This window comes from Phoca vitulina, unplaced genomic scaffold, assembly GCF_004348235.1.
Source record: "Phoca vitulina isolate PV1807 unplaced genomic scaffold, GSC_HSeal_1.0 scaffold26, whole genome shotgun sequence".
NCBI classification, from domain to species: domain Eukaryota; kingdom Metazoa; phylum Chordata; class Mammalia; order Carnivora; family Phocidae; genus Phoca; species Phoca vitulina.
In genome coordinates, this window is record NW_022589729.1 from 22,175,434 (window position 1) to 22,202,356 (window position 26,923).

The 26,923-nt window shown below is 54.4% G+C and overlaps 1 protein-coding gene across 4 annotated transcripts in view; it reads right to left on the reverse strand.

Moving 5' to 3' along the window:
* NAV1 (neuron navigator 1) overlaps positions 1 to 26,923 on the reverse strand; it is a 168,605-nt gene that overhangs the window by 139,165 nt on the left and 2,517 nt on the right. For all 4 annotated transcript variants that reach the window (XM_032422315.1, XM_032422314.1, XM_032422312.1 and 1 more), the window contains exons 2-3: positions 24,550 to 24,653; positions 7,081 to 7,869 (exon numbers count right to left, since the gene is read on the reverse strand). In XM_032422315.1, coding sequence (XP_032278206.1) covers positions 7,081 to 7,869; positions 24,550 to 24,653 — 893 coding nt within the window. The remainder of the gene's footprint in view (positions 1 to 7,080; positions 7,870 to 24,549; positions 24,654 to 26,923) is intronic.

Below are 26,923 nucleotides of genomic sequence, written 5' to 3' on the forward strand. Positions count from 1 at the left end.
CCTGCAGCCTCTGCCTGGGAGTCTCTTTGAGGGAAATCGTTCCACCCTGGTCATATTTCAGACTCTTTCAAACCTGTCCAATTCCTGCATGCACACAACACGTGCACACAAACGTACCTTTAGTATGTGCATATTTGCCGGAGGCCAGTGAGCGCTCCCCGTGACCCATACTAACCCCTGACATCCAGTGTTCACACCCAGGGTCCCAGCCTCACCTATGTTCTTAGGATTAACAGCTACCTGCCATACGCCCTATGAACCCCGTACCTCCACACACTCACCCAAACCTTGCTCTTTCAACACTCACTACCCTCCTACCCAGCCCGAGGTCCCAGTTTACACTCTGGCTCTCCATCGAAACACCTGGGACTTGGGACATGACTCCGCCTCCCAGACCAGATCACACCCAACGACAACACCCCAACTGGATACCTGCAAGACAACCCTGGATTCCCTGGGGACCAACACTGGGAGCACTGACAGCATGCCCTTGGGTCTGCTGGGCTGTACTTGCTTTTGGTTCATCCCCAGGGCACAAGAGCACCCCAAATCCAGAGCGAGAGTTACAGCCCAGAAATTAGAGGGCTGCGGAGAATGTGCCCACTCCAGTGGCCCTGAAGTGTGTCACTGAGATGTCTAAAATAGACTCGAGCACGGCCCAGGCCCAGGCCCAGAGCCTGTGGAGCTCTGGCCGCCTTGCTGAGGTTTGGCTGGAGCTGACTTGGAGAACTGTGTGTCAAACGCACGATGTACAACAGCGCTGGCAGCAAGAGCCTGGAACCTGCTGGAGCCAAAGCTCTTGCGGGTGAACCTGCAGCCTGTGGCTGGGCTGGGCTCCGCGCTCTCCCACCCCCACCCCACCACAGCACCGCAACAGGCTCAAGGAGTCTGGGGGCTCCGGCGAGGTCCCCATTCTCCTCCACTCTGCTTCCTACCCCTTCAATTTGCCCCTTCTCCTGCCAGAAGCATAGGTGCTGATAAAAGATGAGAAGCCTTGACCCACCCCACTTATTCCAGGCACACATGCTGTGCCCACACTTAGCCCACCGCAGTGACCGTGTTGGACACACCGTTGGCACAAGGCTAATCCTCCCTCAGCCTCCAGCTGGGAAACAGAAACAGCTCCTGGGGCGCTTTCCCAGTCTGAACCTTGATCTCTGCTGGTCAGAGGGTAGCAGAGACCTGTGTGCACCGAACGAGGCAGAAAGGAACCCTGGGGGCTCTGGTTTTGTCCCAGGAGGCCTGGTCCCCAGAAGCAACGTGAGGGAAGGTGTGGGAGATGGTGTCCACTTTGAGGGCTGACCCAGCATTCCAAGGGCTTCTATGGACAGAGCGTGCCCACGCAGGGCCAGTGAGCTGCGCCTGGCCCCCCGGCCCTTCCTGTGCGCGAGAGAGAAGGCTGCAGGCTCCAGGGACTTCAAACGCATCTGGGTAATCCAAACAGGGTGTGGGAGGAGGTCAGCCAGTGCAAATGAGAAACATGTGGCGTCCGTTTCCCCTCTGCTGGCTGGCTAGCACAGGGTTTCCAGGCAGCGAGAGAAGGCTGTGGGGAGGAGGCCAGGTTGGACCCCGAGAACACTCCACCAGGTGCTGAGATGCAGACATTAGGAGCAGGCGGGGGGTGCGGTCCAGGTGGGGAGCAGGACTCCACTAGGCCCAGCAATCAGGGTGGATGGGTCGGCTCCTCTTCCTATCAAGTCTTATTCCAAAAGGAAAGACAAATGGAAGGAAAATTAAAGCAGGTAACAAAGGGAGAAAAGATGCGGTGGAATATGGCCAGCTGTCTGACCTCAAATATAAGAGGGCATCTGAAAGGCAGGCTAGCTCAACCTGTAAGGATCCAGATGGCAGGTTTGGACCCATGGGTGGAAATTCTCAGAAAGAAGAATCTTAGTTCAACAGACTCTCCAATAATGGGCGCTTTCCAGGAAAATAAGGTAGTGAGCCCTCTGTCACTAGGAGTGTGTAAACAGAACACCCACCTGCCTCTGATGCTATGGAGGGATTAATTTCAGCTTTAGGTGTGGGTGGCTCAACTAGACATTTCCATTCTGTGGTTCTGTGAGATCCCAGGGCAGGGTTGGGGAGGAGGGGCTTTTGCTCTCCCTGGCCGTACCAGGAGACACTGCAGTGTGCTGCAGACGTGAAGGAGAAGCGGGGTGCTCAGCTGCAGTTAGGAACCCTGGGGGCTCTGCTCAGCCTGCTCAAAGCAGGACGGGCTCTCCCTTGAACCCCAAGGAGCAAACTGCACCTTCAGCACTTGGGATCAGAGGCTGTGAGGAGTGGGTATGTGTGTGCGGAGGGACAGTTCTAGAGGAGAAAGATTGGAAGTTAGCAGGAGAAACTATCTGGCATTGGTAGCCTAGGTTTGGGGACAGGTCACGGTGGGGAGGGGCAGCTGTAGCCACAATAGCAGACGTGGAGCTACACGTCGGGGGGGGGGGGTGTAGAATAAGAGGGAAGTATCGGGAAACAGCCCCGGATTCCAGGTGACTTGGTCCTGTTACCCATTCAGTCCACATCTAGAAGGGGCCTATGGCCTGGGCTTGGAGCCAGCATTGATGATAAAGGGCATCTCCCTGGGTTGGTTTATGCTTCCGGGGTAGCAGAGAAGCTCCAGGCACTTCGGCTCCATCTGCTTCTCCCCAGAGCAGAGGAACTGCCCCCAAGACCTACTCATGCATCCATCCGTTACTCTCAGAAGCAGAGCTGTGGCTGCCAGGTGAAGAGAACAGCTTTGCTACAGCCATCTGAACAAGGCAATGCTCCAAGGCTAGGACCAGGACCTGGATGGGGCCCCGGGAGAGCACTAAGCCCACTCAGGGAAGAAAAAGTTCTGAGCATGTGAGAAAAGAAATGTACCCCTCAGTGCTAACCTTGAGGAAGGCAGGAGACCTTGCAAATGGAAGGTTCTATGCTAGTTTCTCCACATGCATGCTCACCTTCAGACCCCCACACCTTTCCACAGCCCTTCCTTCGGCTTGTGAATCTATAAGCATCCTCCAGCGAACTGCTGTGCCCAGGGGAAGGCTAGAGATGAGCTTTGTCCTCCTGTTCCTGCTAGGCCTCCGGGGAACCCCTGGGAAGAGTGGCTCTGGGCGCGGAGCCTCTGACTAGGTGAGCCTGCACATATCACCTGCCTCCTCTGGGCATCAGTTCTTTCGGAAGAAATCACGTAACTCCTCTACCCAGCCAGACCCCCCAGTGCATTGAAGAAGAAGGAAGTAATTTCTTCTCTTCCTCTATTCAAAGCATCCCAGAACACATTCTCTAGGGTAAATCCCACTCTCACCACCCCCTTAAAACCAACATCAACCAATTGGCTTAGAAATGGATGACTTCCGGACTTCCCCTGTTCTGTTTGCCCTGAGCCTCTGAGGGCCTAACTGTTGTCATGACAACACCTCCCATCGGTCCAGACACCTTCTTGAAGAAGTAGGACCAGGAATCCCAGCCACCTGGGTTCCTTTACACCCTGACCTTGGGCTGCCTTAGCTGCTCCACTCTGTCCCTTTGCCTAGAGGGTTGAAGAAAGGAAAAGTGAATGTGTGGGGAGTCAACAGACTGATTTTCCTTTGAGATCCTTAGGCCCAGGGCTGATGAAGCAGGAAGAGTGTGGTTTGGGATGGTGTTATGTAGCTAAATGGCCTGGGACACTTTCAAGGTCTGACCACCTTCATCTGCAGCCCCCTCCCCAACACTATAGGTAGGGAAGAGCCATGAGAGGGTCTCTTCCATTCACAAATGGGGAAACTGGGTTCCAGAAGAGGTCACAGAGCTTAGAACTTCCAGACAGGGAACTCAGGACCACAACCTCCCACCCTGCCCCAGGCCCAGGTCTGGTGACATTTCCTCTCAGAGCCAAACTGCCTGATGTGGACCATCGGCCAGGGTCCAAAGACATCTGATTCCTGGGATTGGCCCATTTCCCCCTGGGCACTCACCCTTCAGCCTTCCAAGTTTCCAGGGTTCCCCAGTGGGAACCTAGTTATTTGGCAGCTTCCAAAACAAGGGAAGGGGCACGGAGCCTGCCTAGACCATCTGGGTCCCAGCTGATTTCTGAGAAGGGAGTGATCGAATTTCAGTTCTCTTTTATTCCAGAAAGGCTCTTATTTGGGGCTGCCTCACCCCCTACCCCCCCAGAAACTGGATCTTGGCAGCTTCTTGGTTCTGGGATCATACCAAGGAGTGTGTAACCTTTGACCCTCAGCCTCCCAAGTAGGGAACAAATACTCTGTTTTTAGCCACCATCCTGAGGCATCGAGGCAGCCATTCTTCTCCTCAGAGGCCACCCTGCTCTCCAGTGAAGGCCAGTCCTGACAACCTGGAACACCTTCATGGGTTTGGAGACACTGAGCCAGCTCTACTGTCCCCTGGTCCCCCAACGGGTCAGTCTACTCTCTACCCCAACTCTCATCACCTTCACACAAAAGAGAGATTTCGCCTGAAAGCACCAGATCGCACCCTCTCCCCTCCCCACCACCCTGTGATGCCAAGCACTGTCCCCCCAGAACCTACCCACAAGCTCCACCCCCACCTTGGTCCTCACAGCCCCAACAGTCCAGCATGTTTGCCAGACTTTCCACGCTCTCTCCCCAGCAGAGATCCTAGCCCCTCAGCCTTTCTGCAGGGTCAGCAGGGTAGGTCAGCGGCCCCATGTCCAGGGACACCTGCCTTGGTCAGACCCCTCCTGACCTGCTAACTCCCCTTTCTCCATTGGGCCTCCCAGATGGAGCCAGTGACTTAGGAACACAAGCAGAACCTGCCTCCCATCACTAACTCAGAGATGGCTCTAATAAAGCCCTTGGTGCTTTTGACCCTGCATTTTCCCTACTGGGAAGTGGGGTAGGGGGGTGTTTTCTCCTTATCTCCAAGGTTCCTGAGAGGCTGCAGCACCAGTGTGCTTTGGGAATGACAACTGCTGAACAGGAGTAAGGGACCCCAGCTCAGCTTCCCTGCCTGCCCTCCACCCCACCCCAGGCAGCTCTAAGACTATCTGTCAGGGTTTCTGAGGTGACTGTCTCTTGATGAACAACTAAGGAGGCAGCCAGGTCCTGGGGCAGTGCTGGGTCTTGCCCGTCTGGGGACAGCCCAGATCAGCTAAGACATCCCAAACCAGTGAAGCCCTGACCTTGAAAAGGGAGCTGTGCCCTCTACTTTTCTGAGTCCCTGACACTCCCTTCCCCTCCCAGGACACAGACACTCAATTCTCCTCTCCTCTAGCACCATCCACACCCCATCCACATCCGCTTCTTAGTGCCTGGGGAATGTTCCTCCCCCAGCCGGGTCTGCCCTGCCCGGTGCCTCCTCTGGCCTCAGACACAATTCAGTTCTCACCTCCTTAAGCTTAAAGACCGCTCCTTTCCAGTCCTCCTCTATCACAGGGGCCCCTTCCATTTTTCTCCATGGCCCTCCTGCTGTCTGGAATTATTTTTTTCTTCCTTGTCTGTCTCATCCCACTAGACCGTAAGCTCCTTGAGGGCCTCACCTGGCACAGGGGTGGTACTCTCCCTCTGCAGCAGAAGGCTGCCCTGTCAGCTTCTGCACCCCTGAACCCCCAATCCTGGCTTGTCCCTGCCAAGGCTGGGGCCTTCAGGAGGGGCTCTCCTAGGGAAAAAGCTGCTCTTCCCTTCTTTGCCCTTGTGCAGTCTCCTGACTGCCCCTGCAAAGCCCAAATGTGGCCTGTTAGGAGACGCTCCCAATCCAAAGCTCCAAGAGGCTCTTGCTCCTGGTCAGCGGTTCCTCCTGCTGGCCACACCGGGGTCTGGGGGTCCGGGGATGACAGCAGCAGGTCCAACCAGTCTTCTCCTGCTCTGCGCTCTCCAAGGCTGCCAGTCGAACACCCCCACCCTCCATCCACCCCACCCGCCCCATCTCCTCCAGCCGGTCCTCGGACCATAGCCCGCGTCGGCCCCGCCCCTTCACACGCGCACGGACACGCCCCTTCCCAGCCCCCAGCGGGGCGGGCAGCCTGCCTGGTACCCGGGAAGCTCGGGTCCCTCGGCGCCGGAGGACCCACATCCCAGCCACCGCAACAAGTCCGCGGAGCCTAGGAGGCCCGCTAGGGCTCCAGGCCTTGCCGCCGTCCTCCCGTGGCCCCGGCACGACCCGTGCCGGCTCCCGAGGCGCGGCAGCCCTGCGTCCTGCACTTCCCGGATCTATCCCTCTCAGGGCGAGGGCTCTCCGGGGGAAAGCGAGCGCAGTTCCGGGGCCCGCTCCGGGTTTTTTGCATAGACTCTTCAGGCTTGGAGAACAATGGAGCAGCTCTCGGCGCTTCCTCCGCCCGAGCAAGCTTTGTTCCTCCCTTCCCGCCCGCTCGGCTTCCATTAGCCAAAGGGCAAAGGCTTCCCAGTCAACCAGGAGTCTCCGCGCGAGAGTCCAGACCTCTCCACACTCTGTAAAAAACCTGGGGGGTAGGGGTTTGGGCCAGAGCCTGGGCCGAGGTACAGGACGAACATCCAGATGCGCACAGCTGGCTACCCGCCCGCCCCCTGGCCCCAGACGTGTTTCCTTGCCAGAACCCCCACACCCGGGAAATCCGACTCGCGCTCCCACCAGGGATCCACAGAGGAAGTGGAGCTTCGGCTCTGCTCTGGGGCCAAAGAGCCCTCACATCTGCTTTCCCCACATCTGTCCTCTAGATCCGGGCTCTCACTGCACTCTCCCCTAGCAATGCTGGATGCTCTCTCGCCAAGCACAGAGCACAACACAACCGAGGTCTCCATCAGCCCCAGATTTTGCCATATTAGGATTCTGGGCTTTAAAATTCGAGGAAGCTAATGGGCTCTATTTCTGAGAATCTGTGACCCCCACACCATTGTCCAGCCTCACCTCAGGCAGGCCAGAGCAGAGCCTGGGCTCCTGCCTGGTGACATCTTTAAGAAGACGCACTTTAGCCATGCGCATCTGGAGGTAGGCCAGCCCTGCACATCTGGGCCCAATGCCCCCTCACAACCTGACCGAAATCTGGAGAGCCCTACCGGGAGGAGGAGAAAAGGGAGGGAGCTGTGCTCTCTCTATACCTTCCCTTGCAGCTGGCTAGGAGAAAGCCAGGGGTGGGGCGGGGGAGGCAGGACTTACCCAGCATCTGGCTGAAGAGCAGCTGCTCCAGGTCTCCCAGCACGGTCACCACGAGCTCGGGGTCCACCTTGAGGAAGGCGCGCTCCTCCTGGCCCTTGGCGGAGGGCACGGGCCCGGAGCCCTTTTGCGCCTTGGCCTTGCTAGAGAGCAGCTCGTCGTCCGACTTGCCATCGTCGCTCACGGCTGCCTCAGGAGCCTTGCTGAGCGGCTTGACCTCGGCGTAGGGGCCGCGCGGGATCCGGCTCGGCTTTCCCAGGCTGGGCGCGAGGGGAGCCAGGGGGGTCTTGGCGCCGCCCGCCGGGCTGCCTTTTGCCTGGAAGAGCGAGTGCTCCGACTTGGACAGCGTCTTGGACATAAGCGGAGCCTCGCGGCCTTTGGACCCCGCCTTGCCCAAGCCCTTGGGCGCCTTGGCCATATCGTCGCTCCACTCGGGCTCATAGAGCTGCAGCTTTTTCTCCGAGTCGGTGAGGAACGAGAGGTTGGTGAGCGACTTCTGCTTGCGCAGGTTGGAGGCGGGAGGCCCTCCGGGGACTCGGCCGTCCACGCTGCCAGACTTGAAGACCTTCAGCTCGGCCGCACTGGCCTTGGCCATGCCGCCACCGCCGCCGGGCGCCTTGGCGCGCTTGGGCAGCATGCCTCTGCCGTCCGCCGCTGCCGCCTTCCTACCGGTGCCCCGAGGCTCCTCCGCGCCCTCGTCCCCGCCGCCACTCAGCTCCACCTCGGGCTGCACGCTCTTGACGCTGCTGCCCAGCATTCTGCCCGCGAGGAGCGCATGGACGATCCGCGCGTCTGCAGGCACGGCGGGGGCGGGGGGGGGGGGAGCGCAGGGAAGAGGAGGCGGGGGAGGGGAGGGGGAGAGAAAGGACGGAAGAAACCGAGGAAGATGAGGAGAGGAAGGGGGAGGGAGCGAGGGAGGAGGGAGACAGGCGAGCGAGGGCGCAGGGAAAAGAAACGCAAGGGAAGAAGAGAGGAAAAGGAAAGAGCGAGGAAACCGTGGGGCGATGGGGCGGGGTCGGAGGAAAAGGGGCGGGGGCGGGGAAAATACAAATTAAAATTTACAAATCAAAGGAAGAATGGAAGCCCGGCGGCTCGGCGGGCGCGCAGAGGTGCTCCGATGCCCGGGTGCCGGCCCTCCGCCTGCCCGCCTGTCAGTCCCGCGGGCCGAGCACTGCTCCGCAGCTCCCTCGCGGCACTCCGCCCGCCAGCTTGAGTAGAGGCTGCGAGCTGCAGCTCCGAGCGCAGGAAGGAGGGGAGGGGAAGGCGGAGGAGCAAACAGGAGGAGGGGAGGAGTGTGCGCGAGGGAGGGAGGTGGGGGAGAGCGAGTGTGTGTCTATTTCTGGCTCGGGAGGGGGTGGTATTTGCGGCAGAGATGCAGGGGCGGATGAGTAGGGGGTTGGGGGGGGGAGATAAAGGATTCCACCAGTTTTCCTCCTCGCTTTCCACGCGGAGGCGGGACCCGTTCTCGGAGGGCACCGTGGTCCTCTGCCACGCCCAGAGTGTGGGGGGCAGTGAAAAGGATCTGTCGAGGAGATGTGAGGCGCAGGTAAACGGGACTGAGACAGGGCAGCTCATGATGCAGGAGGGAAATTGCGCTCGTGGGACCGGGAGAGATGCTGGGAGCGGGGTTGGGGAAGCCGTACAATCCAGGTTGCTGGTTTCCCCACCCCCACTCCAAACTGTGGCGGTTTCCCTCCAGGAAACTCCCAGTACCATCTTACTTCAGTCTCGGAGGCTCTCGGCTGCCCTCCAGAGGTAGGGGATACTCCCTGGGGTAGGGCAAAGGGGTTGGGACAGGGGTGGCTCGGAGAGACAGGCCCAGGGCTGACGGGGGAGGGGGCTCAGGGCATGGAGAAAAGGACCAACCGTTCGGATCAGGAGATTGGATTGCCATTCTAATTGACCTTGTCAAAGTCACTGCACCCCTTTGGCTCGCTCTCTTCTCTTACAGTGGTTATAATACCAGCTTAATGGGTAAAAGGGCTTTGGCATTGTAAAGCGCTTTGTCAAACCTAGGAAATCAGTTGGAGGCTTAGCATGGGTCCCCTGCAGGCCTGATCTAAAGTGGGACTGCAGAGCAATTTAAAAAGACAACATTTTCCTTTCTCCCTCCTCCCACTTGGACTCGGGGAAGAAAGATAGGGTGGAAGGGGTAGAGGCCAAGAGGGATGGAGCAAGCAGCAGTCCGCCTAGGGCACTCCCTCAGTAGAGGGCGACACTGCCCATTCTCCCATGGCCTCCCAGGTCAGTGCCAAGTTGCCTGAGCAAATGGTTCTCAGGCAAGAAAATGAGAAACAGGAGAAAGCAGAGGGTATGACTCTGGAAGCAAAGCTTGCTCCAGAAGAGGTGGGCCCCAGATAGAGCCACACACTGGGGATAAAGCCCTAAGAATTCTTTTTTTTTTTTTTAGTTTATCTATTTTTTTTAGTGATCTCTACATCCAACATGGGGCTCGAACTGATGACCCCGAGATCAAGATTTGCATGCTCTTCCGACTGAGCCAGCCAGGCACCTCAAGAACTCTTTGCCAGAATGTGCTGTCAGATTATCTGCCCACCCCATCCCCAACCTTCCTCGCTCTAGCTTCCTGCCTGTCCCCTTAGAATCTGAACAACCCTGTGCCTGGGTCTCATGGTTCACCCACTTTCCTAGTGCTAATCATCACAGCCTGCCTGGTGTGAGAGATATTTGTGTACATGTCTGTCTCCTCCACCAGCACTGGAGCTTTCTGGGTACAGAACTATGTCTCTCAGCACCTTGCAGGAAGCAGATGCCACAACTGTGTTAGTAAAATGGATTTGAAGGCCTGAGTGCTGTACACTGGATCTGTCCCCTCTATGACTCTTGGGTCCTGGTAGTGTCTGTCCCCAGGCCTCTGCCTTCCATAATCCCAGGGCTGGATTGAGATACAACAAAATATGCAAGAACAGGGATCATCACCGAGAGGATGTGCTTACCACAATACCAAGAACACACAGTTCTCAAAAGAGGGGTGTTGGTAAGAAGCATGGGCCCTTGGCTGGGCTTTGGTCAATACATAGAAAGATGGAGAATTCTGCCCTCAAGGAATTCAATGTCTGACAGGGGGAGTACAAGATAGACAACACAGATCTGGGAAAATAATCATCCTGACCCTGTGAAAAAGCAATGTCACATACACCAACACACTCACCACAGACAGGCAGACACAGGTATGTGTATACTAATTTCAGGAGTGACCCGAGGGAGACCGAGCCCTGAAGAGCAGGGACCCTGGCTGTCTCATTCAGTGCTGTAACCCCAGAGTCCGGCACTTCCTTCCTAGGGGCTGGGTACATGTGAGAGTAGGAATAAGAGACTGCCACCAGGCAGAAGAGGTGGAGGAGGTCTTGAAAGCTTCCTGAAATACTAAGCAGTATAAACAGAGAAGGGTTCAGACCAGGAGAGCAGAAAGCAAGAGGTTGTTCGGGCTCACGCCCTGCTGCCTCGGAGAAGCAGAGGAAAGGGGCCGGGTGCAAAAACTTAGCAGAAGGTCCAGAGGGCACATGCAGACTGGCCTCAGAGTCTATGTCTAGCACTTAGGAAACTCAGGGGTGGAACCAAGTCTTGTGATCTCAGATAGGGAATGACAAGCAGTAGAGATCTGGTTAAAGGGACTTAGGTGGTATCATGCCAGAACTTGCCCCAGCCACAGAGAGCACCCAAAGGTGTGGCCAGTCCTGGGATTTTTCTCTCTGGGCACACATGAGGTCCTCATGCTTATGCCCAAACACAAGATCCCAGCTCAAGGAAGGGACCGAGCCCCATCACTGGTGCCAAGTCTCCGGGTAACCATGCCCTTCCTCCCCCATCCCACAGGCCACCTTTAATGAAACTGCAAACAATCACTTCTCGAGTCCTCATCCTTACTTAGAGGTCATTCCCTAATTTGCGCCAGACACACCTAATTCAATCACACAGGAACCTCACCTTTCCTAAAAATAGCGATTTGAGAATCTGGGGATCCTTGTTCTCTGATTTACCAGGTTACAGTAGCTCTTGCTTATTATTTCTATGTTCTTTCCCTGTATGTAAAATCATCTCTTTAGCAGACAAGGAGAAATTAACTGGTTGCCATCTGGCTGAAAACCATCATTTCCACTGTGGTCCATCCCGCCTACTGCACACTTCTGTAGGCAGACCTGACGCTGTCACCCCTCGGTTTATTTGGCCTCCCGTCCCCAGTAGGTTTGTAGGTTTGCTCCTGTCAAATTAATCTTCAGAATTACTATGAGGCACTATTCCGCTTTTTGCTCTGTCCACCTGTACTTCCTTGTCCCTGCATGCATGCCCACTGCCCCCAGAAGCTGACCCTCCTTTCTTCCAGCCCTCGCTGGTCCCTGCGTGCAAGCCCGGTCTCTTCCTCCTCTTTACTCCTTTTTTGTTCCTCTGTGCCTCCTCTCCGGGGATAGCCCATGCCCCAAATCCCAAGTCCTTTCCTCTCCTTTCCTTCAATAAACAGCTCCTGAGGGGCGCCTGGGTGGCTCAGTCGATAAGAGTCTGCCTTCGGCTCAGGTCATGATCCCAGGGTCCTGGGATCGGGCCCCGCATCGGGCTCCCTGCTCGGCAGGAAGCCTGCTTCTCCCTCTCCCGCTCCCCCTGCTTGTGTTCCCTCTCTCGCGGTGTCTTTCTCTGTCAAATAAATAAATAAAATCTTTTAAAAAAAATAAAAATTAAAAATTAAAAAAAATAAACAGCTCCTGAAATTCTGCCTCCTTTGAGGAGAGAGGATTGTCCAGAAGATAGGCACTAGCCCCCCACCACTAGCCCTCCACCATCCCCCCTTTAACCGCCCCCAATCCCTCCTGCACGAGAGGCCACCTGTCAGTTTATGAGATGGAAAACACCTTCCATGCTCATCTCATGAGTTAATTCAGTGCTAATCCCCTTGGGTGCTAGTCCTCTCTCCGTCCACGTCCACCCGGTACTGCTCATCTTCTCGATGCCACTCTCTAAAGGGCTGTGCCATGGCCATGTGGTGGCCTCTTTATTTATTTATTTTTTAAAGATTTTATTTATTTATTTGACAGAGAGAGAGATAGCGAGAGCAGGAACACAAGCAGAGGGAGTGGGAGAGGGAGAAGCAGACTTCCCGGCGAGCAGGAAGTCCGATGTGGGGCTCGATCCCAGGACCCTGGGATCATGACCTGAGCCGAAGGCAGACGCTTAACGACTGAGCCACCCAGGTGCCCCGTGGTGGCCTCTTTAAATAGTTATCTTGGCATCCTGGAACTTTCAGACGCTCCCTAATGCGACCTCTCCTTCTATCTGGTTCTTTTTTGATTCCTTTCACATCCCTTGAGTTTCCCACCATCCTCTACTGCAGTGGGAGCCTCTGCTGCCGTGGCAACAGCCATTCCAGCATCAGTCGATAAAGCCAATATGTGCAGAATGTTTCCTCGAGTGATTCCTAAAAAGAGAGGGACCTGCCCTGTCACACCATAGCCAAACCGCCCTGAGCCCCTCCCACTCTGCCGTTTCCTCTTTCCCCAAGCCACAGAACAGATAGGCTGGGGATGGTCTGATGAGAGAAATCCTATGTGATGAGGGAGAGGCCCGGCTGGGCAGGGAGTGCGTCCTGGTGAGGTCAGTGCCCTGTGGAGGGCAACTGGATTCTGCCCAGTCTCCAAAGAGGAGGCGGGGAAAGAGGCTGGTTTGGAATCATGAAAATCCTCAATTCCCAGCTCCCCAGAACCACTCGTCACCCCACTCCTCTCTCTCCAAAGGCAATGGCACTTTCTGTGATGGGGCGGGATGAGTGATTTGACCACATGTGTTGACCGAGAACTTAAAGCAATCTGAGGAATGAAGACACAGGCATACAGCCAAGGAGAGGCATGCGGTGCGATTTTACATTCTCACACCATGTGCTGGGAAACAGATGCAACCCAGGTTGTCTGTGGGGGGTCTGCGGGCTCCCCCATTAGGCTGGGGAGAGAGGAGGACAGGAAAAGGTAGAAAGGAGAGGTGGGCTGCCTCCACCCTGTTGACCTTGAAAGGTAACCTTGGGAGAAGAGGGGATCTGAGGGAGGGGGGAGTGGGCAGGTGAGTCCAAACTTGGCTCCGACAAGGGCCAAGTCAGAGCAGGGAAGAGGGAAGAGTTTTCTTGATATCTGAGCTCATGGTCATTATCAGGAGAGCAAGAGTTAGGCACCTAGTCCCATGGCTCTGCAAGCCTAGCCCACCCACCCTGGGCCAGGCCAACTGAGTGACAGACACCCTCTTTGAGTCTGCCCTCCTCAGATCCCTATGATGAGTTTTTTTTCATCACCTCCCTAGCAGATTCCAATACTTATGCCTTTGTGGAAAGCCCTCCAGCATTGCTCCCCACCTCCTTCTGTCCTTTTCTCTACCCTGTCATTCCCCTATGTCATTCCACCCATTGGCAGGGACTTCTTGAGCACTCAAAACGTGCGCAAGGCCAGTCTGGAGGCTGCTGAAATGGCCGGTGCTCAGCACAGTCTCGTCTACATCCTGATGACCAGCTCCCCATTGCTCACCTCCTGCTCGGTGCCTGCTAGGTGCCCGCTATGAGGAGTGCTGGAGGATTGACACAAACTCCTGTCCTTGTGGAACTCCCTGTCTAACGGGAGACACAGACGATAAATGAGAAAGAAATGTTAACTACTACGAAGTTCTCAGGAGTAAAACAAAGCAGGAAGGGGAATATGAAATCTCCAGCGGTAGGGGTTGAATTTTCAATATGGTGGCCAAAGAAGGCTTTAGTTAAGAAGATGACATCTGAGTAAAAATCTGAAGGAAGAGAGGGAGCAATTTATATGGATAACTGGGGGAAGATATACAGGCAGAAGGAACAGCCCTGAGGGAGAGTGCGCCCGGCCCAGCAGCAGAACCGCATGGAGATCCGCGTGGCTGGAAAGGAAGGGGAGGATGGTGGTGGGCAATGAGGTCTGAGATATAACTGGAGGCCAAGGCATGGAAGGCCTTCTAGGTCATGACAAGGACATGGCTTTTTACTCTGAGCAGGATGGGAGTCACTGGCAGGTTTGGATCAGAGGAGTGACAGGACCCAGCTTCCCCCTTGAAAGGGTCACTTTGGCTGCAGCGCTAGGCTCGTGGGCAGAAGAGTCCCAACAGCGGAGGTGAGAGAGGACGGTGGCTTGGAAGTGGGTAGTGACTTTGGCAGTGGCACAAAGTGGTCAGACTCTACATTCTGAAGCCATTAGAATCTGCTGATAGACCAGGTGTGGGTGTGTGGGATTTACAGAAATGGAGCGTATCCCAAGGATTTGGGCCTGGACAACTCTAACACTGGACTGGCCTTCAACCAAGATAGGGAAGACTTGCGGAGGAGCTGGTTTTAGAGAAAGTTTTTGGAGTCTTCTGTTCTCCTCGGCCCTTCCCTAGGACGCCTTCCCTGACTCTCTCCACACAGTTCGTTGTAGCCACTTCAATAATCTCTGAACATCCAGAGCCAACATTTTTCATTCACTCCTTTGTATTTCCCAAGGATCCATCTTTGGTTGGTCGACTGATTATGAATTTTTTCTCAAAACCCATCATGGCTCTTTGCACATAGTGGGCTCTCAGAAATAGTTGGTGAATGACGAGCAAGTAAATGAATGAATGCGTGACTCAGAACAGATGTGTGGGGGATTGTAAACAGCAGTGACCTCTCAATACCCCGTGGTGAGAGACACTGCAGCTGGTATGCTGGAATGGGAACCAGGCTCTGGGATGAGGTCCCAGCAACATCTTTGCTTCCTTCTCTGCAGCCCTGGGCCACAGGGAGGCCAGCAGACCCTCTCTTTGCCCCTTCAAGGGAAGCTCCAGTTTTTCGGGGGAGTGACCTGGGGACATATCACAACTGAGACCCTCTCCTCTCCAACATCTCCATCTCTGCTCTACTCGGAGGTGCGGAGAGCTTTGCGACATCTCTGGGAGACAGAGGCAAGAGTGAGCAAGGTGTCCTCAGAGCCCAGGCTCCCTGGCATATGAGACAGTCTCAACTGGAATTTGAGCCCCACCCTTCGCTGCCATCTGCAGAAGAAAAGGGGCCAGTGGACACAGTGGTCCAGCATGGATGCACCAGCTTCCTCATACCTCCAAGGGCCTCATCCAGGAAGCCTTCCCAGATTGATCCACTTCCTTCCTCCCAGCCCAGCTGCTACTTTGCTTTGCCAGGGCATTGGTAGAAATATGGATTCTGCAAGGCCCTCACTCAGCATCTCTGGTCCCAGGAGGTGCCCAAGCCCAGGGGTTGGGAATTTTTCTTCTGGGCCACAAGTCAGCAGTGCAGGCTCAGAAGAGATTTGCTATTTGCCCGCCTGTTGGGGGAAAATCAGGCTCAGCAAACCAAAGGCTGGGAGTGGAGCCAGGGATCATAGGCCTTTGTCTACCCTCTGGCCTAACTGTCTCAGGGAGAGCTTCTAGGAGGGTAGAAATGCTGAGAAATTCTAAACTACAACCCACATTCCTCAGGGCTACAGCAGCCTGGATGCACCTCCCCTGAGCCTCCAGGCCAACAGGACAGGGATGAGCCTACCATCTGGTGAAATGGGAAGGGCAGAGAGTAGACCCTGGGAAGGCAATAAGTCACCTCTTATCATACAAGGAAACAGGACCCGAGCCCGAAGCCCAGCATGTCCAGCTGCAGGTGCAGGACCGGGCTCTCCAAGTCTGATACCTGCTGGTACAGAGCCAGAGCTGACCCTGCGAGGCACTCAAGGCCTTCACGGCTCTGGCTCCACCACCTGGTAACCTTGCCCTCTCATGCTTCCTGCCTATCCTCTGGTCCAGACCTAATCCCACCCCTGCTCCCTGTAACCCAGATGCCCACTGCACCTGAGGTCTGCATGGGGGCCTAGGAGTGCAGTCACATTAAAACTGGCCCACAGGGGTACCTGGGTGGCTCAATCAGTTAAGCATCTGCCTTCGGCTCAGGTCATGATCTCAGAGTCCTGGGATCAAGCCCCACATCCTTGTCCTCCATCGTGCTCCCTGCTCAGTGGGGAATCTGCTTCTCCCTGCCACTCTCTCTCTGTGCTTCCCACGCCCCACTCTCTCAAATAAATAAATAAATAAATAAAAACTTTAAAAAAATAAAACTGGCCCATAGAATCCTGGGGACAAGGACAGAGGATTACTCCCTTGGTGATCTACAGCACCACCAGCCCCTTGGTAGCTCAGCCTCATGCCCTTTGTCCTGGGGTCCTGGTCACTTCTAGTGGACTTGGAAGTACCAACAAGTGCAGGACCCCTTCAGGACTTCCCTCTTCTCAAGTCTTGGAGGTCCTGGTTCTTTTCTTGACTTGCTATGTGGCCTTAAGAGAATGCCTCCATTTTCCTGTAATGAAACGTGTTCTCGTTGGTTACGTAAGAAATTAGGTGGAAGTACGGGGTGGAGAACCTCTCGAATCCCTCTGCTCATGGCCTTACAGCAGGGAAAGGCCGAAGGAAAACACCTAATCTAGACGACTCTGAAATTGCACTCATTTAAAATTAGATCCCTGTGCTCCTTGCGCTAATAAAGAGACCAGGATAAGAAGTCTTAGATGTTTCCCACATGTGTTTGGCTTGTATGTTGCCATGGCAACTGTTCCATACACATCCATTGGGGTGTTCATTGCACACTGGGCTCCAGATGAGCTCTGCAACACCCAGGTCCACTGCCCCTAGACTAGGACCAGCCCAGATCAGTTGTCATGGCAACCACAGGCCTGTGAGGGGGGACGACGAGGGACAAGGGTAGCCTGTGTGCGTGCAGCTGTGCCCGTGTGTTGGCTGGAGACACACAAACTGCCTGTGTGCATGTATCCTGTTATACGGGCAAACCTAGAATCAAATCTGACCTGTCCATGCAGAGTTGGTTGTTTTAAGGTCATTGAATCACAACACTAAGTGGAACCTCAAAGATCATACTCAACATTCTGCTTTAGAGCAGAACCGACCCATTTGTAATAAATCCCATTACCTCACTGTGGGCCAAGGAAACCCAAAAACCTGATGAGAAAAAACAAAAGGTCCAAACCTGAGGTTGTCTGGCCAACGCTGTGATATTATTACTGAAGGGGAGAACTTCCTAATGTGTGTTCACAAACTGGTTTGTGAAGGTCCGTGAAACCAACCGTCAAATATAAGTTTTGTGTTGTGAAGAGTCCATTTGTCTGGGGAGACAACCAGGTTCTGAAAGAGGTCCTTGATGCTAAAAAGTTAAAAACAACTGCAAAAGTAGGGGGAAACCTTTACCCACCTGACCCAGAACCAGCTGGGGACCTTCTTACTACTCTGGAGAGAAAGACGCTCACGTATCATGGCTATACCATTCTCTCAGTGGGCACCTCTGTGCTTTATGAGAGTTTTTGTTAGGTTTTTATTTACTTTTTATTTTTTTAAAGATTTTATTTATTTATTTGACAGAAAGAGACACAGCGAGAGAGGGAACACAAGCAGGGGGAGAGGGAGAGGGAGAAGCAGGCCCCCCGCGGAGCAGGGAGCCCGATGCGGGGCTCGATCCCAGGACCCCAGAGATCATGACCTGAGCTGAAGGCAGATCACAACCTGAGCCGAAGGCAGACGCCCAACAACTGAGCCACCCAGGCGCCCCTTGTTAGGTTTTTAAAGAGACATTAAACTTAACACAGGAATGCCATGGATTCATATTTCATTGAATTTTAATAGAATAATCACTGGCAATTACTGAGTATATAAAAACTGCTCTGCAAATGTTAAGAATAGTCATTGGTGTGGTGGGTGGGAGTCTCAAAGCATGATGAGAACTCTACCTTTCACCCAGTCTGATTTCATCACAAGGAGCTTACCACCTCTGTGCTTCTTCCTGCCCCATGGAAACCCAGGTTCTCAGGCAGGAAGGATGCAGTGAGCTCACTGGGTCAAGCTCCTGCCCCTGGACTGTGCCAGTCTTTATGTGAACACAAGAGCTGCTCGCCCTCCACTTCTGATGGGGCTGAGCTCTCCTCCCACTTGGAAGTTCTCTTATCAATGTGACCTCGATCATTCTCAACACAGAACACACTCATTTGCTTCTCCAGCCCTCTGTGGAGGTGGAACGATTTTCTTGAGAGAAGGGATGACTAAGACTAACCACTTCTCTGTCCTGTCCCCTCCCCCCCAGGGCTTGGATGACCCCACACTCGCTGACCCTCTCTCTGCCCTGACCCTTTAATTATCTTCAGCTCTCTCTGAAGCCACAGGACTCCCACAGCCCGGGAGCCACACACAGGAAGGCGGGGTTTTGATTCCTTCCGCCTCTTAAAGGACTCAGGACAAGGAATATTATGACTGGGGTAATTCTCAGCACTTAATCTTCCTGCTTATTGTGTCTATGTCGCTCACTCTCTTCAACTGCCTCTCCCCAGAGCTCCTTCCGTGTAAGCCTGCTGGGCGGCCTTATTGTGGGGGGGGAAGTCTCTCAGTGGGGGACCCTAATCCTCTTATCAAGGGGATAGAGGAAGTGCAGGGAAGGGGGGGCACTGTGTTCCGGTTTCTGCCCATTCAGTGTGCCAGAGGGAGGGACTAAAGCCTCTCTTGGAGCCAGGGCTCCTTGAGATGAAGCTGCCTGCAGGCTCTCCATCTGCCTCAGGCCTTCCCAGGGAGACCCTGTTTCTCAGAAGTTGTGAACAGGATTGGCCAGCTTTTGCCTCAAGGGATGGGACAAAGACCTGTGAAGTCAAGTCTTTAGGGCATCATTGAAACAGGGTTTCTCTGGATTAGTCATGGAAGTTTCTCTCCATTGGTCATGGAAGGACAGTGGTGAAAGTTTAGCAAATAGTTCAGGTTCCTTCCTCCTCCCATGGCTGAAATTTCTAGCAGCCCCAGAGCCCCCTAGGTCACACTCTGAAGTTGTACGGGGTAGTCGGATCTGGAGAGATTCCTAGTAACTGGGCCTACCTCCTCCCAGTACATATCCTTATCCTCAGGGCCTTCCTGTGGCCCACAGGCACACAGAGAAAGAATTAAACAAGAGGCCAGGGCTTCCCAGGAAGAACTAAAGAAGTTCCTCTCAGTTGGGAGAGCTGAATCTCCAGAAACCTGCCAGAAGGAAGCTGAGTCGAGGTCAGACAGGTACGGGGTATAGGGGACAATTCTCTACAGGAGAACCATTTTGACATTCCACTAAAATGGCTCCCACTGGGTCAAATTCACTGCTTGGAGATTAATCCCATTCCCTGCCAAATGCTGTCTTGAGAAGTCACTCAGCCTCCTCCCTCCCCCTTCCTCCTCCTAAGAAATAGAATCCAGATCCCTCTAGTTTCTATTTCAAACTCCTCCAGCAGGATACCTCAGATGACCTCACTTCTCTGGCCTCTTCCTTCACAGGCCCCCCCAGAGCTAGGCTCTGTCCTGCTGCTCATCCCGCTGCCCCTCCCGGCCTCCCGGTGGCACCCCAGGATTCGGGACATGTTTCCCTCCAGCAAGGTCATGGCATGTATGGCTAAGAGAGTGACCTCCGAAGGCCAGCTGCCTGGGTTCCAATCCCGGCTGGACCACCCTGGGCATGTCGCATAGCCTTTCCTCATTTCCTCATCTGTAAAGTGGGCATGTTAGTAACAGCACTCTCCTCAATAACGAACAATAACACATATTAAGCAGTTACTATGTATCAGTGCTCCTCTAAGCACTTTATACACTGGTGTATTTGGTCCTCATCGTGAAGGTACTGTCATCATCATGGAGGCACAGAGAGATTAGATCATTTCCCCAAGGCCGCACAGCTAGCAAGTGGTAAAGCTGTGATACGAAGCTGGGGAGCTGTTCCAACTCTCACACGTTGTTAGAAGGATTGAAGGTGCTTATTGGCAGGGCCTAATGCAGAGGAAGCCACAGCAAGTGCTAGCCAATGCTACGCGGTATTATTATTACCTCCCCTCCCAGCTCCTAGAAGCCTCCTTGGTCCCAGACGGCCACCCTGTTTATCCAAACCGGCCCTCCAGAGACCCCCGAACTCCCGAGCCTCCTCTGGCCCACAGCGGCACAGAGCTGCCTGAGCCCTGACAACAGAGCTAATACCATCTGCCCCTGAACTCGGCCTGTGTTTTCTAGTCAATTGTCTGCACGTCCTCTCTCCACGGATGGCTGGGACATCAGGCTCAGCTCAGCTTGAAAGTCCCCAGAGGGCAGGGGACACGGCGGTGTGAACTCAGCATGAAATGACACAGGTTTAGGATGACAGAGAAGCCGGTGACATCCCAGGGCTTGCTCACGTTGAGGAAGATGTCAGCAGGACTGTGGCTCCCTGACCCTGTTTCCTTCCCCACCATTTGGCGGAGGTTAAGGGAGACAGTGTGCCAGTGACCCAGTGAGTGCTGGGAGCAGCGGGAAGGCAGGGGAGCAGCGCTGGAAGGGCTGGAAGGCTGGGCTTTTTGACAAGCCCAGATTCAAATCCTGGCACAGCCCCCCTAGCTGTGTGTCCCCGGACAAGCTAGTTCATGTAACTTCTCTGAGCTGGAGTTTCCTCATCTATTCCACAGAATAACAGTTCCACCTGCAAAGGGTTGCATAAGATGCTCGTGAAGGACTTCACGGGAAGCATCTAGCACGGAGCCCTGCACCTAGTAGGTGTTCAATAAATGGTAGTCATGGTTACCATTTGGTCATTTTAGAGTTGGGGACACCAAAAGGCAGGAGTCCTGGCTTCAATTCCCCTGCTAACGAACCAGGCAGTCGTGAACAGGTCTGTTTCTCTCTGAGCCACATCGCTCCCCATGGAAAATGAGGCCACATGTGGGTGATGGGGAAAGTTCATTAGAGCTTTGACTTCCTGTGTTCTTTGATTTTCCAAGTCATCAGTAGCCCTGGGATACTTGGATTTGGCCTGAAGCCCCCAGAAGAGCACAGGGGGCTTGCCCCACTGTGCTGGAGCCACCTAAGAGCCCTGAACAAATTCCTCTCCCAGGGAATGCAGTGACCAGACCTCTCTCCTGCCCCCCGGCCGAGGGCACACCAGGTATGCAAGTTTTCTCAGAAGGGGGACTCTATCCCTGCTCCCAAATCCACAAAACATGAAAAAACTTAATTCAGGCTTCAAGATGGAGTCGGCTCGACAAGGGAGAAGAAAGAAGGAGAAAAACAAAACAACTCCAGCATGAGGCCAAACTCTACACTGCCCCTCCTATTCTATATATATCAAGCCTTGTGTGAGAAGCAAGGCAAGGAGGAAGCTCTAGCTTGTTCCCCAGCAACACATGTGATGGTGAGAGAAAGTACCCTTCATTATGTGTCCACTTAGCACTCAGTCAAACATGCCACAAAGTGGAAGTAATTAAGGAACCTGTGTCAACCTCGGGGCGACCTTTCCCAGTCCTCCTGCACACGGCCTCACACATGTGGGCACACAGAAATGTCAGCACTGGCTTCCATTGGCTTTCCAAATTAAGATCTGATGGTGGCAACCAAGGGGAGTGTTGGCAGATGGGACCAGCACGGGGCCCTCACCAGCACAGCCAAGCGAGCCAAGAGTGCGTCAGGGCACACACACAAACACCCATGGGCTAGGTGCAGAACACCCCTGGGACATACGAAGGCCAAGTCCCAACACCGCTGTGTGGTGGCAAGTCATCGTGGGAAATTCTCTTCCTGCTCTACAAAGCTTATTCCACCTCATTTGGACTCCATTCCCAGGCAGAATAAGGAAGAAAGTAGTACAAGGCTGAGAAAGGTCTTAGTCTTCCCTGCTCCCCTCAAGGCCTCTGTCCCCCCAGATGCCTGGATGCCTGAGAGGACCATATTGGGAAGAGAACAGAAGAAAGGCTGGTTGTTCCTCATCAGCCAGCAAGAAGCCGGCCCACAGAGGATCAATGACTCCACAACCCCTGACCTTGGGTTCCTTATTCACTCTCTCAATTCACCATTTCACCAAACACTGATCAGCGGGCACTGTGCTAGGTCATGGGGAGCAAGACGGGTTCACAAACAAGAAGGAAGGATGTTTGAGCTACAAAAGAAAGCAGACCTGCCCCTTGTCGTCTACAAATTGATATGGGAATCACATGGTCAATAACTGTGCTGGGTTCTGTGAATGACACCAATATAGGATATGGTATTCTATTCTCCAAGGCACCCAAATATCCTTCTACAAATTGAGGAGCATAATGCCAGTGTCCTCCTCGTGCTAGAGGGCTTCATGTGGGCAGGACTGACTGGGCTGCTGGATCAGCTCCTACAAGGGCAGGTCACTGCCAACCGATCCTCTGGGTCAGACTCACTGGAGTGAATCTCTAGCCTATGAACTCCTTGAAACAGTTTCAGAGTCTTATTCATCTCTTTGTTTTATTTTTTTCTATAGGAATGCCATTTTAAATTATCTATCTATCTATCTATCTATCTATCTATCTATCTATCTATCTACTTATTTATGATTAAAGTAGCCTCCATGCTCAATGTGGGGCTTGAACTCATGACCCCAAGACCAAGAGTAGCATGCTCTCCTAACTGAGCCGGCCAGGTACCCCTTATTCATCTTTTACCTTAGTGCTGAGCACGGTGTTTGGCACAAGGCAAACACTCATTGATGGTTTGTTGATTGAATAAAAGAAGAAAAGAATGAATGAATCATGTCATTCTCTGAGTGAAGTTCAGAGGTAGGGGAACAGGGCATAAAATGGAAGTCTTCCATCGTCTCCCTTCTCATCTCTGTTTTCTTCAGGCTTAGAGTGCAGGTTCCCCTACAAAGCACAAGCAGACCCTAAATCTCTCTCTCCATCCAACCCGTCGGCATGCTCAGCATAGCCTTGGCCAACATGGATCGCCATGATGACTAGGGCGTGGCAGAGCAGAGGCAGTGAACCTGGTTTCTCCTCCCCAGGAGCCTTGGAGGAAGCAAGGCTTCCTCCTTTTCTCCCACCTCCAAAGGTTCACCGGCACTCCACCTCACCGAGGAACCCAACCTGGGATCTATCGGACATGCTCAGAGCTGGCTGGTAAGGATGGTCTTCCAGCTGACGAGCCTGGGGGATTCCTAAAGTCAGGCTGCGGCAGATGCTAAAAGTGAAAGTCCTCTCCCTAGCTCATCGGATAATGATTATGAACGAGAGCCTAGTTAGGTGGAGATCATTAGACTCCCACAGTGTGGCATACCCATAAGGAAGCCATTACACTAACAAAACTGCAAATGTAAAAATAGAGCTCCACATAGTTTCCTGGTTACCACATTCTAATTCTGATGGTTTCTCAGTGCCAGTGACATTTGGTTTCCTTTGTCCCCCGCCATGCCCTGGTTCCTCTGCGGGCATACTTATTGTGGGAGGCAATGGCTCACTTTCTAGATGCCCAGGCTCCACCCCCACAAACCTCCTCTACAAGGCTTGCCATGGAGTGAGTGTTGCTTCTCTGTCTTCGGGGTCACAACGGCCCCAAGACCACTGCTGGGGCCCAGGCTGGCAGAAGGCTCAAAGGGCCCCGCCCCCAGCCTAGAGGAACACCCAACCACCTGCACAGAGGGGACGAAGAAAGCAGGAATGGCATTCTACTGGGGTCCAATGGCATCAGGGTCAGGCTGTGTCGTACACCCGAACTTTGCCCACCGGAGCCAAGCACCGAAATGAAGCTAAGACAAAACCTCTGGACAATCTCAGGTTTGCCAAAAGCAAGCTCATCCTTTTCCTAGGACAAGCCCCCTTTGGAAACTAAAGGACAGACAGAGCTGGTGCCCTGCAGTGTGGAGTCTCGAGTACCTCTCGTGCGTACACAGTCATCCTCTAGGTATTTTTTAATGTTGCAGGAATATCAACACACACACCTAAACCCCGCTAAGAGTTTAGAATCTGACCCATCTAGGACCTGACCTATGGCACACAAGCATTCACCCATCCGCTCACCAGTCATTCAGCCAGAGACACCTGCTGAGCACCTGCCGGGGGCCAGACACTGGCCTGAGGATGCACCTGGGGACACGCAGCATCTCTGCCCCTACAGAGCATCACTGTGTTCCAGGTTTGGGGCTCTTCTTGGTAAGCCTCACATTCTGGCTCCTGAGGCTCAGGCACCAGTACGACATGCATCAGGTGATATGTTGTGACTACCGGGTGCCCCAGGTAAGGTGACAGGTGTGGGAGTGGTCCTGGGAGAGGCAGCAGCTGTGAGGCAGTTAGCCAGATGGCTCTGGGCTGCCTCGCTGGTTCCCAGCACCTCCACTGTTCATCTGGGCTTTGCTTGGAACCGGGCTCTTGGTTCTCAATCTCCCAGCTCGTTACTTTTTTTTGTCATGGCCTTGGTGACTCCCAGACCTGAGCACTGGATAAACAGGGCACCCACTGGCCACTTTCCTCTCCTGACTTGGACGTGCCCCTGGATTTGATGGACCAGCCCTGGGTTGAGCCAAGCATGGCAAAAACTCAAAGTGCAATTCACAGGCTGATGGCTCATTGTGAAGAGAAAGACCTGTCTAGCCACGTCTCTTCTCCCACAGGGGCAGTGAGACTCCTAGTCCAGTGGCCTCCCCAGCCCAGGAGGAAGTCTTTCCTCTCGAACACTCACCTGCATAGGAGAAGCTCTCCTCAGTCCCAACAGGGCAGCCGGAGTAGCCATCAAGGACCCAGCTAGCCTGAGGGAGGGGGCCAGGTTCCTGGTCCGTCTGAAGCCTGTGGGACAGAGAAGGGGTGGTCACTCATCACAGAGGTTGTCCTGGCCTTGAAGCTTCTCCAAGGGTCTAAGGATACCCCCTTGGAGCTCGGTTCTTCTCCCGTGCTGGTGCTCTGCACCCCTCTGGGCTGGGCCTTCCCTGGCAAGCATGCATACATGTGTGTACTCAGCATGAAGCAGGACTTGGGCAAAGTGAGGCCAGTGGTAGGGGCAATAGGGGAACTCGTGAGGGCACTGGGATGCCTGATGCCAGTCACCCTTTGGTGTTCCACCGATCCCAGGAACACAAATCGCCCACAGGACAGAGGAAACCCAGAGTAACTCCCGGCCTTGGGTCCTGCGTCCTGCCATGGTCCCTACCCTCAGGCTGTGCCTGGATTATAGCCATGTTCACACACAGAGGGAAGAGCTTCCTCTGAAGCGCAGGTCACCGACTCCTTATGAGAGCTTAGGGGGCACGCAGGCCTCCTTGGGCTTGCTCACAGTCCAGGCAGTGAGGAGGTCAGGGAAGATGGAGGGGTAGGCTCAGCTGAGGTCACAGCGACTCCTGGGAGCATAAGTCCTCGCTGGGCCAGTGTGGCAGCAGGAAGGAAGGGTGAGGTCTCCGGGCACCAGCTCCCAAGTGCACGCAGACTTCTGAGCACAACCCCAACCGTACAATCGCTCCCAGGAACAAAGGCTGTGGGAGCTTTTATTATAGGCAATTACCCCGGGCTCTCAGAGCTGGCCCGCCCACCCGTCCGCCCGCTGTCTCCAGCTAAATGGACCCTTTGGCAGCTTGGCAGGAGGGGGCGGGGAGAGCTGTGCAGGCAGGAGGGAAAGTTGACGTCTGGTCCTGGGGCCGGGGGCTGGGCCGGGGGACCCTGTGAGTCTCCAGTGCTACTGAGATTTGTCTTCCTCTCTCTCCAGTTTTTCCTTTTTTTCAACCCGGATGGCTGGGACTCTGGGCTCAGCTCTGCTATTAACTCACAGTGAAATGCAGAGCAAATCTCTCCTCCTCCGGGTCCCACTTCCATCATGGGATAGAAGAGATGGCCTCCAAGGCCCAGATCAGTCTGACAGTCCAGGGTTGTGTGAGGTGTTTGCTGCTCCTGCGTGGCTCTCTCTAAGCCACGCAGGCAGTGTTGGCTCTTGTGTGTCTGCAGGCCCCTGAGCTGGGGGCTTGCGATAGAGCAGGGTAGGGGGTACTCAGAGAAAGCAGGAGACCTCATCTTGCCCTGGGGAGTGCTCGGTCTGAGGGGGTCGCTCACCATGTACTGCTGTCAATTCAATATCAGCCTGATGTTCGAATATCAGGGGGACAAAGAAAAACTGGAGTTGGTTGGTTTCTTGGAAGAAATGAATATAGACTTGGGTTTTTGAAGGGATGCAACATACTGGTGAGAAAGCAATAGGGCATTCTACTGGGGAGAGGGAATTCTAGGTAATGTACATGTTTCACTGAATAGCATCACATATGTAGAGCTAAGCACCGCCTGACCCAGAGCAGGTAGCAAGAACTAGCGTTAGAAATACAAATACTTTGCTGTCATGCTTGTTGGTGCCATAATTATGCTGCCAGGCTGAGTGGGCGTGCACTGGCCCAGGAGCACCGAGGAAGGCGGCCTCCGTGTCTCTAACCTCAGTCGGTTCTACACTCTCATCTCTGCCTGCCTCCACCTCCCCAAACTCGGCCAGGGCCCCAGGCCTCCCCTCACTCTCCAGCCCGAATGGACAGCGTCATCTATGCCGGAAGCTGGTTAGAGGTTGAACCAGAGAGAAGAAAACCAATAACCCTACCCTCCTGACCCCACTGACTGCACCCTCCTCACTGAAGTCTGACCAAAGGCCAGCCTGAGGAGGGAAGGAGAGAACTTTGGGAAAAAGAGAACACTTGGCAGGTGGAAAAAGGCAGCCCCAGGATACTGAAGCTGTAAAGGGCTCTCTTCCAGGAGAGCAGAGGAGAATGAGGTTGAAGATCTGCGGAAACCACTATATGAGAGCAGGGGATCTGGAGAGCGGATTGAGAGGCATTTACGCCTTCTCTGGGGTCCAGAGAGCCGGGGGGACCAGAGGGAGGCGGTGGCGGGTCAGAGAGGAGGCAGGAGATAGACTTCCTTGGGAAGGACTGCACCCAGACCCCGTGGACAGAGACGGCTATGGAGGATAGGGCAGGGCAAGAGAAGGCTGGCGATCTGCTCCCTGGAGAAGCAGGTGGGGCAGGACAGGGCTGGAGATGGGGAGGGAGCACGATAACCTCTGTTCCCATGAGCAGCTGGGACTTTGCAGC